Source organism: Sapajus apella, unplaced genomic scaffold, assembly GCF_009761245.1.
Source record: "Sapajus apella isolate SASKATOON/1434 unplaced genomic scaffold, GSC_monkey_1.0 scaffold10, whole genome shotgun sequence".
Taxonomy (NCBI): Eukaryota; Metazoa; Chordata; class Mammalia; order Primates; family Cebidae; genus Sapajus; species Sapajus apella.
This window is the reverse complement of record NW_022436950.1, coordinates 9890331-9901138: the sequence shown is the minus strand read 5'-3', so window position 1 is coordinate 9901138 and position 10808 is coordinate 9890331. Positions and strand designations below refer to the sequence as shown.

Below are 10808 nucleotides of genomic sequence, written 5' to 3'. Positions count from 1 at the left end.
TGGTCAGGCTGGTCTCAAACTCCCAACCTCAGGTGATCCACCCACCTTGGCCTCCCAAAGTGCTGGGATTACAGGTGTCAGCCACCATGCTTGGCCCGCTTTCTATTTTTTTCTATTAAATGAAGATAGGGATGAAAAGAAACAGTAAAGAAGAAGAAAGAAAGTTTGGTATAGACACAGTATATAAAAACAACAGGGGCATGGTGTCTCATGCCTGTAATTCCAGCACTTTGAGAGGCCGAGGTGGGAGGATTACTTGAGCCCAGGAGTTCTAGACCAGCCTGGGAAACATAGTAAGACTATGTCTCGGCCGGGCGTGGTAGCTTATGCCTAATCCAAGTACTTTGGAGGCCAAGGTGGGCGGATCACCTGAGGTCAGGAGTTCAAGACCACCATGGTGAAACCCCCTCTTAAAAAAAAATAAAAATAATAAAATAAATTTTAAAAAAAGACTACATCTCTCCAAAAAAAAAAAAAAAAAAAGCAGGCAGGCCTGGTGGCACCCACTGGTAGTCCCAGCTACTCAGGAAGCTGAAATGGGAGGATTGCTTGAAATGGGAGGATTGCAATGAGTTGAGATTGCACCACGGTGCTCCAGCCTGGGCAACCCCTCTCAAAAAAAAAATTAAATACAAGAGCAAAAGTCAACTAAAATTAGGAGACAATGTGTTTTAGACCAATGGGGAGTAGAGGGGCTGGCAGAAAAGCCACGTGGACCAGCATTTTTTTTTCTCCACATAGCTGCCCGCCTGGAGAGGCTGTGAGTACAGTGGTAACACTGAGACCAATTAAATTAGCAGTATAGACTGGAGTTTGGGGCTGATGAGATCAAGGGGATGCAGAAATCACTGCGTTAAACACTGAGTGTCCCTAAAAGATACTCTCAGGGCAGAGACGGCAATTGGAAACAGATGCCTCAAAACTGCATTCTATTAGTCCCAAAGGCAGCTTGGTGAAAGTAAGAATGACTCAGCATCATCTCACATCACTCCCAGGGAAAAAATGCCCTGAAGCTTGTATCTCACTGATAGTTGTTATAGTTTTGATGTGACTGTACATGATAACCATCTTGGTTTGTTGGCTTCTTTGAATTACAGGTCAAACTGCCATGACATTTGGTGTAAGAATATTAGACTATGTCATCAATTTGTGCAAAGGCAAATTTGACTTCCTTGAACGGCTCTCAGACGATTTGCTCCTGAATATCATTTCTTATCTGGATCTGGAAGATATTGCCAGGCTTTCTCAAACATCACACAGATTTGCAAAGGTAACAGTCAATTATTTTATGTCTATATAGAATTTTCCATGTGCTTTCTAAAAACTTTTTTTAACATAGCAATCATTTGTTGAGTACCAACTTTGTGATGGAGACTGACTGTCTTAGCCACACAACAGCAGAGAGGAGAAGACATTCCTCCCCTCAAAAAACTTACAGTCTTACAGGAGAGATTCATGTAGATACAAATAATTCTAATACAGTGTGATCAGTTCAACAAGGGATGTGTATGCAAGGTACAAAGACAGTGAAAAGTGAGTTTTCTCTGCCTGGCTTCACAGAAGCCCGTTACTTTATCTGGCTTTTAAGGGCGAAATTGGTGAAGACAGGTGATCTGGGTTAGGGGGCATTCCAAGTCAAGGAACAGGCAAGGGGACGCATGGTGGCATAAGAGAATAGGGCAAAGGGCTGGGCGCAGTGGTTCACGCTTGTAATCCCAGCACTTTGGGAAACCGAGGCAGGCAGATCACCTGAGGTCAGGAGTTCAAGACCAGCCTGGCCAACATGGGGAAACCCTGGCTCTACTAAAAATACAAAAATTAGCCAGGCATGGTGGCAGGCGCCTATAATCCCACCTACTTGGGAGGCTGAGGCAGGAGAATTGCTTGAACCCGGGAGGCAAAGGCGGAGGCTGCAGTGAACCGAGATCACACCACTGCACTCCATCCAGCCTGGGGGATAGAGCAAGATTCTGTCTCCTCAAAAAAAAAAAAAAAAGAATAGGGCAAGGAGGAACTACCTGACATCCGTTTCCACTTATTCCAGTAATAGCCTCTGCTGCATTGCCATCTCCCAGTGTGTGTGCTTCCGTGGGCTGTCCATTGCAGTGCCCTGTTTTCTTCTTTGCCCCAAGCAGACAAGATGCACTGTGTCACTGCTTTGAATCCTCAGCAGAATGACCCGAGAGCAGAAAGCACTGTCAGTGCTGATTCCAGCCAGTGTCAAGGCTTCATTGTGACCTTTCTCAGCTGTACTCCACGGATCCTGGAAGGTGCCTTGGTCCCTACTTCTTCCATTGTTTCTTCAATTCTAGACCCCCCAACCCTACCCCACAATCACACACATACTAATTTTCCATTAAATCCCTCTTTCGCTTAAGTCAGTCAGAATTGGAATCTGTTGCTTGCAACCGAGGAACCCCAATTAGCTTGGTATTTAGCTGTAATGTATTGGGGCAATGTCCATTTATAAAAGAACATACAACATTTTCCAAGATGATTCAAATAATAATCTTATTGTCTAAAAAGCCAACATTTTCCAGCACTTTGGGAGGCTGAGGAGGGAGGATTGCTTGAGCCCAGGAATTTGAGACCAACTTTGGGCAAAATAAGGAGATGTCATCTCTGCAATAAATTTTTTAAAAATTAGCTGAGTAACTGTAATCCCAGTTACTCTGGAGCCTGAGGCAGGAGGATCACTTGAGCCCAGGAGGCTGAGGTTACAGTGAGTTATGTTCATATCACTGCACCCCAGCCTGAGCAACAAAGCAAAATGCTATCTCGAAAAAATTTTTTTAAGTAAAATAATCTTTTTTTATTTTGAGATGGAGTCTTGCCCTGTCGCCCAGGCTGGAGTGCAATGGCATGATCTCAGCTAACTGCAAACTCTCCCTCCTGGGTTCAAATGATTCTCCTGCCTCAGCCTCCTGAGTAACTGGGATTACAGGCACCCGCCATCATGCCTGGCTAATTTTTGTATTTTTAGTAGAGATGGGGTTTCCCCTTGTTGGTCAGGCCGGTCTCAAACTCCTGACCTCAGATGATCCACCCGCCTTGGCCTCCCAAAGTGCTGGGATTACAGGCGTGAGCCATTTCACCTGGCCTTAAGTAATATAATCCATATTACAGTACTTCATATGTTCCTTTTGAGTGTGTGTGTGTGTGTGTGTGTGTGTGTGTGTGTGTATATCTATATGTACACACATATAGTTAATTTTTAAAATGGAGGTGGGATTTCACTGTGTTGCCTAAGTTGCTCTTGAACTCCTGGGCTCAAATGATCCTCCCATCTCAGCCTCCCGAAGTGCTGAGATTACAGGTGTGAGCCACCTTCCTGGGCAAAAATGTGAAGATTTCTTACATAGGTAAGCTCGTGTCACGGGGTTTTTTTGTACAGATTTCATCACCCAGGTATTAAGCCCAGTTCCCAGTAGTCATCTTTTCTGCTCCTCCCCCTCCTCCCAGCCCCCACCCTCAACTAGACACCAGTATCTATTGTTCTCTTCTTTGTATTCGTAAGTTCCCATCATTTAGCTCCCCAAAATACAGTTTTTACTTGATTTTCCTCCCTAAGAATGGAAAGCTGAAAATAAGTACTATTTTATATATTTTTTATCATTAAATAAGTATCCTACAGTTAAAATTTTGTACCTGGTGCTGATAAGAAGCTGATCGTTAGGGCCGGGCACCATGGCTCATGCCTATAATTCCAGCACTTTGGGAGGCCCAGGTGGTTGAATCACCTGAGGTCAGGAGTTTGAGACCAGCCTGGCCAACATGGGGAAACCACATCTCTACTAAAAATACAAAAATTAGCTGAGCCGGGCATGGTGGTGTGAGCCTGTAATCCCATGTACTTGGGAGGCTGAGGCAGGAGAGTCACTTGAACCAGGGAGGCCAAGGTTTCAGTGAGCCGAGATCGTGCCATTGCACTCCAGCCTGGACAACAGAGTAAAACTCCGTCTCAAAAAAAAGAATCTGATTTTTGATACTTTAAATGAAAAGAGAATTCTGTGTAAATAAAATATACTAGTGGGGACCTGGTCAAAGTTTCTGCCCTGTTGCCAAGGCCTGGGTCGTCTCCTGAAAGTAAATGGAAGGATTTGGTAGGAAACAGCCTCAAGTGCAGTGGCGTCTGGTGTTTATTCCTGCCTTCTCTCCGAGTGTTCCTCACCTCCCCTATTACGTTCACTGTCAGCATCCTGCTATTATTTCAGTGCAGTCTTGAAAACATTCTCCATAATTTAGCCCGTGCTGTGAAATAAGGCTTCTCTAGGTTGCTGACTTCAGCCCTCAGCATTTTTACAGAGCAGAATTATTAGAAGATGGAACCTGACTCAGGGCTGCTGCTTTTTTTCTCCCCGCATAACATGAACCACTTCTTTTTTTTTGAATCAGAGTCTTGCTCCGTCACCCAGGCTGGAGTGCAATGGCGAGATCTTGACTCACTGCAACTTCTGCCTCCTGAGTTCAAGCGATTCTCCTGCCTCAGCCTCCCGAGTAGCTGGGTGGGATTACGGATGCTTGCCACCATGCCTGGCTAATTTTTGTATTTGTAGTAGAGACAGGGTTTCATCATGTTGGCCAGGCTGGTCTCGAACTCCTGACCTCAAATGATCTGCCTGCCTTAGCCTCCCAGACTGCTGGGATTACAGGTGTGAGCCACCGCGCCAGGCCGACCACTTCTTTTTCCTGTTTGCACATAGGGAAAAAAGGAAAACCACTTATTTCTGTTGTCAATCTAAGTTTTATCTGTGTTCCATTTACCTGTTACACACTTCATTTGTAAGTTATTTTCATTTAACTCTTAATGAAAAAAAGGCTTCCTTTTCAAATTCCAGGGGACAAGTTTATTACCAAATTATTTGTGTCCAGTCCAAATCTCTTCTCTTACCTCAGGGAGGGTGGTGTTCCTCTCCTATTCAAGATCAGTGCTACCTGACACCTGGTTCCAGGGCCTATTCCTGGGGATTTCACTTATTTCCTTTATCTTCTGTTTGTTGTTGTTATTGTTATTGTTTTTTTTGAGACAAAGTCTCACTCTGTCACTGAGGCTAGAGTGTGGTGGCGCAGTCTCTGCTCACTGCAACTCCAACTCCTGGGTTCAAGTGATCCTCCCAACTCAGCCTCCTGGGTAGCTGGGACTACAGGAATATGCCGCCACATCCAGCTAATCTGTGTATTTTTTGTAGAGATGGGGTTTCACCATGTTTCGCAGGTTGGTCTTGAACTCCAGGACTCAAATAATCCTCCTGCTTCAGCCTCCCAGTGTTGGGATTACAGGTGTAGCCACTATGCCCCGCATTAAATTTTTTCTCAAATCAGTTTCATCCTTCAAAAAACAAAAACTCTTGATTCTTATCCAATTTTTTCTCAAATCAGTTTCATCCTTCAAAATACAAAAACTCTTGATTCTTATCCAATCTCTCTTCTTCTCCAAAAATGGTTTACATAGCAGTTCATGCTCAGCAAACCAGCATTATCAGTGACTTTAAAATCCATGAGGAAAACAAGAAAAATAACAGTGGTATAAAGTTTTTGATAAGGCTAAAGTTGTTTCATTTAAGTGACCGTCTTTCAGTGGATGTTAGGTCTTTTCTATTTTGGGGACGGTTAAAATGTTTCTTCTTTTATGAAGTGGTGGTAATAATACATGATCATTTTTAAAGTTGTTCTTATTTGACAAAATGTGAAAGTCAGCGGCACGCTTATTTTGGTTCTTCATTATCATTTTATTTTGTTCTGCTTTTTAAAAAATTCACAGGTCTTAGGAGACCCAAAATTCTGAGAGGTGTTGGTCTAATGTCAGCCTACAGCTTCTCTTTCATTTCTCCCTCTGTCCATGCCTGCAAAATATCTCTGTATCTCTGGCCACATTCACAGCAACCTTGTGTTCTTGCATCAAAAGAGCCTTAGCTAAATGCACAATCCATAAGGTGCATTTCTTTCTCACTTAATTTTTTTTTTTTTTTTTTTAAAGATGGGGTTTCATTATGATGGCCAGGCTGGTCTTGAACTCTTGACCTCAGGTGATCCACCCACCTCGGCCTCCCAAAGTGCTAGGATTACAGGCATGAGCCACCGCGCCTGGTCTTTTCTTTTCTTTTGAGATGGAGTCTTTCTCTGTTGCCAGGCTGGCATGCAGTGGCGTGATCTTGGCTCACTGCATCCTCCACCTCTCAGGTTCAAGCGATTCTCCCCGCTCAGCCTCCCAAGTAGCTGGGACTACAGGTGCACGCCAACATACCTGGCAAATTTTTGTATTTTTAGTAGAGACAGGGTTTCACCATGTTGCCCTGGCTGGTCTTGAACTCCTGACCTCAAGTGACCCACCCACCTAGGCCTCACAAAGTGCTGGGATTACAGGCGTGAGCCACTGCAGCCTGGTTGGGCCCAAGAATTTGACCAGTTGATATTAAGGTTGAACAGAGCAAATGTCTCAGAAGACTCTAGAAGGCTGAAAGCTTGCGGGAGGGGATCTCCTAGCATCACTGTGTGCAGGCAGTGTGGTGTGTTTAAATCAGCAGGAGGCTGGAGAGCTGGGTTCTCTTCTGTTCTTAGCTCGGCCACTCCCCAGCATGCACCTGGAGCAGCATCCATCTCCCTTCTCTTCTCTCAGCCTTGGTTTTCCTATTTGCAAAAGGAGAAGTTTTAACTAGATAAGCCCTACGATTCTCTTCAACTTTGCAATTTATGTATGTAAAATTCATGCACCACCACCAGGGGGAGCTAAATCCATGATTAGCTGGGCTTTGCATCCAAGTAGCTAGAACTATGGAACCTTTCGTTTTGCAACCTGGCAACTAAGCAAAAGAGCATCAGGGGTTGGGAGTCACAGATGGGGGTATTTTGTATACCAACTTACAATATCAAACAAAACTGTAAATATTTTCAGTATAAAATTTGATGGGTCATAAGTGAAGTTATACTAGTGGAAATTTTAGCTCTTCTGAGAATTCTTTCCTTTTCTCCCAAACCTTGTAGTTTTCTCCCATAATTTCTATTACAAGCACATTGATATCCTGAAATGTACTGTGCTGATAACGGGGTCGTATTCCACATTGTTGCTGCAGTTCAGGATCTTTTAAAGGCGGTTCACATCATCTGTTTTTCCATATTAAGACATCTTTAAAGTTTTCCTTTGTTTCTATTTAGAATGTGTTGCAATCTGAGTAGAGGAACTAAATCTTGAAGAACTGTTGAAGGAGATATAAGATCATGAATGACCTGTCTAACACCAAAATGTTTTGGGGTCTGTAGATTTTCAGTGTTGCTGCTTGACAGTAACCATTATGTGAATATAATAGCTGTTGCTTTGATGGTTCTGCAGAACGGGTCTTAAGCAGTTACGCCTTATTGTACCATTCATCTCTATTTGTAATTCATTCTTTTCCCTTACTGGAGTACTTTCAGAAGAGCATGAACTATGGAAGTAAGGAGTGGTGACTGCTTTCTTTTTTTTTTTTTTTTTGAGACTGACTCTTGCCCTGTCACCTAGGATAGAGTGCAGTGGCGTGATCTCTGCTCACTGCAACCTCCACCTCCTGGGTTCAAGTGACTCTCTTGCCTCTGCCTCCCGAGTAGCTGGGATTACAGGTGGCTACCACCACACCTGGCTAATTTTTGTGTTTTTAGTAGAGACAGGGTTTCACCATGTTGGCCAGGCTGGTTTTGAACTCCTGACCTCAAATGATCCAACTGCCCCGGCCTCCCACAGTGCTGGGATTACAGGCATGAGCCACCACGCCCAGCCAGTGACTGCTTTCTGTTCAGAAGTGAATATAATGGTGTAAGGAGGTCGAGATCACACTTACACATTCTTTCCTCCCCAGGAGGAAGTCAGGATGCAGGAGAGCACAGCATAACAGGGCTGGCCAGGGCTGGTGCCGTTTGGGATAGAAGGTAGGATGTGTAGTGGGAAGCTGGGTATGCGCCAGGAAGGCCGCCCTGGTGGTCCATTATGGGGGGACAGCAATCATGCCTATGTTTGTATGAACTCAAGATTTAGCTCCGACTTACAAAAGTAAGAACATGCACTATTTGGTTTCCCATTTCTGTGTTAGTTTGCTTAGGATAACAGCCTTCAGTGGCATCCATGTTGCTGCAAGGATGTGGCTTCATTCTTTTTTTTTTTTTGCCATGACAAAAGTTAACAGAAGAATAGAACATCTTCTACATTTGAGACCAAGAAGTGCTCACACCTTGCAGGAAGTAGAGAAGGTTTGGATCACATCACCGGGCGTAGCATCTTGATGAGTTGAATTGCTGGCTAAACACAAAGAGACATGGAATGATGGTAGAGGGAGAAAGTACAACTCGTGCCTTGTGACCTGATGTGGAAGCCAGGACTGTAGAAGCTACCCAGATTTTCTTCCTTACTCAGTTGTGTATACATTTATGTGTGGGTACTATTTTTTCTCGCTTTCTCCTACTATTTTATATAGGATAAAGTGGTGCCGATGAACTTTTTAATTCTATTGCATAGGATAGGAAGATGAATTGGACCAGGCACGGTGGCTCACAGGTTCCCGCCTATAATCACAGCACTTTGGGAGGCTGAGATGGGCAGATCACGTGAGGTCAGGAGTTCAAGACCAGCCTGGCCAACATGGTGAAACCCTGTCTCTATCAAAAATACAAAAATTAGCTGGGTGTGGTAGCATGCATCTGTAGTCCCAGCTAAATGGGAGGTTGAGGCAGGAGAATCGCCTGAACCCAGTAGGCAGAGGTTGCAGTGAGCTGAGATCGTAACACTGCACTCCAGCCTGGGCAACAGAGTGAGACTCCGTCTAAAAAAATAAATAGATAAATAGAGATTAACTGGAATTAACTAGAGCCAATAAATATCACCCAGATGTTTACAGTGACTGATGGGACTTGGCAGCAGTGGGTGGGGGTGAAGGTGGAGAATAAACACGTCTTCACTTGCATGAAGGAGTGTTGTTCGGTGTCGTAGGAGCATGTTGTCTCCACTTTTGTCATTTGGAAGTTTCAGCGTGTGCAGAAGGGTATGTCCTTTAGATATTTGTGCGCTTAGATATTTATGCCTGGCTCTTTTTCTCAAAGAGGAGGTGTCTCAAGGCAGGACCTGTGTCTGGCACAGGTAGTGTTTCCTCCAGTGTCCCACAGGCAGCAGGAGTTTGATAATGAGTTTGAGTGAGTAAATGGCTTTTACTTTTTTTTTTGAGACAGAGTCTCGCTCTGTCACCAGGCTGGAGTGCAGTGGTGTAATCTTGGCTCACTACAACCTCCACCTCCTAGGTCCAAGCGATTCTCCTGCCTCAGTCTCCCAAGTAGCTAGGACTGCAGGTACATGCCACCATGCCCGGCTAAATTTTTTTTGTATTTTTAATAGAGACAGAGTTTCACCATGTTGGCCAGGCTGCTCTTGAACTCTTGACTTCATGATCTGCCCACCTCGGCTTCCCAAAGTGTTGAGATTACAGGCGTGAGCCACCATGCCGGGCCAAAATGGCTTTTACTTAACACACGTGTGCTGTAACCCACCTCTGGCTTTTCCCACCCACAGCTGTGCATGTCTGATAAACTGTGGGAACAGATAGTCCAGTCGACTTGTGACACCATCACTCCCGACATGAGGGCCCTGGCAGCGGATGTGGGCTGGAGGAAGGTGTTTTTCACCAACAAGCTCCAGCTCCAGCGGCAGCTCCGCAGGAGGAAACAAAAGCACGGAAGCCTGAGAGACAAGCAACCTTAGACGCACATTTTCCCACCAGCAGGGGAGCTGAGGCACGGCTCTGTTTCTCTTCGGTGTCCAAATCTCTTCTGTCTCCTTTTCTTAAGAACTAAGGTTTTGCTGATGCATGGAGCAATTTAAAAGCATAGAGGATTTGCACACAAATGCAGCAGAACCTGGCTGCTCAGTGCCTTGCTGGAGTCACCATCCCTGTCCTTCTGGGGTCAGATCATGGCCTGAGGACAAGGGCTGCAAGACGTGGAACCCTATAGGCCACCATCTTCCTTATCCCAACCCCCACGAGAAAAGAGGCTTCTGTTGTATGTAAACAAATAATAAATGATTATTAGCAGGTTTTTATTAGACATCTGTTTTATGTAGGCATTTGAAAGGGTAATGGGGCTTTTGAATTTTTTCCTGGTGTTGTGTCATCTGAGTCCAGCCATGGAGCAGATGGCTGAGTGTCCCCAACGGGAACCGTGAGGGGCAGGTACCACAGGAGGCATTTGTGGTTAGTGCAGCTGCCTTCTGCTAAGTCCATATTCAGGGCCCTGTCCTTGTGGGCCCGGGACGCCAGGCTCCGTCTCCCCACGTAGACAGCTTCTGACCTGGCGCTGAGTCTTAGCTGGAGGAGCGCAGGCATCCTGCTTACGGATCTTGCTCAAAGTACAACTTCCCAGGACTGCTTCACATTGTTAAATAAACCTATCGTCATTGCTTTCTTTTTCTTCTTCTTCTTTTCTTTTTTTTTTTTTTGTATTTTCTTTTTAGTAGAGATGGGGTTTTGCCATGTAGGCCAGGCTGGTCTTGAACTCCTGACCTCAAGTGATCTGCCTGCCCCAGCTTCGCAAAGTGCTGGGATTACAGGTGTGAGCCACTACATCTGGCCAAAACCTATAAACATTTCTTAGAGAAATGCTGTTTCCCCAAAGAAATGTGAATAGCTACCACTTTTCACAAGGATATTTAAGAAAACAGGCTGAGTTAAGTAAGTGAAAATGTAAGTATGGCTTGTATGCTGTTAAGATGGCAGAGGGATAAAAAGAATACAGTTCTAGGGGAGAAAGGTCACTTCACTGAGAAGGGTTACATAAAAATGTTTTTCTTGGCCAGG

General features: G+C 44.7%; 1 protein-coding gene across 1 annotated transcript; it reads left to right on the top strand.

Moving 5' to 3' along the window:
- Positions 1 to 587: 587 nt before the first annotated feature.
- On the top strand, positions 588 to 10054 carry FBXO36 (F-box protein 36). Its single transcript, XM_032277987.1, has 2 exons — positions 588 to 1270; positions 9527 to 10054. Exons 1-2 carry the CDS (start codon positions 1109 to 1111, stop codon positions 9713 to 9715), a joined length of 351 nt encoding a protein of 116 aa, XP_032133878.1. The 5' UTR covers positions 588 to 1108; the 3' UTR covers positions 9716 to 10054.
- Positions 10055 to 10808: the final 754 nt, after the last annotated feature.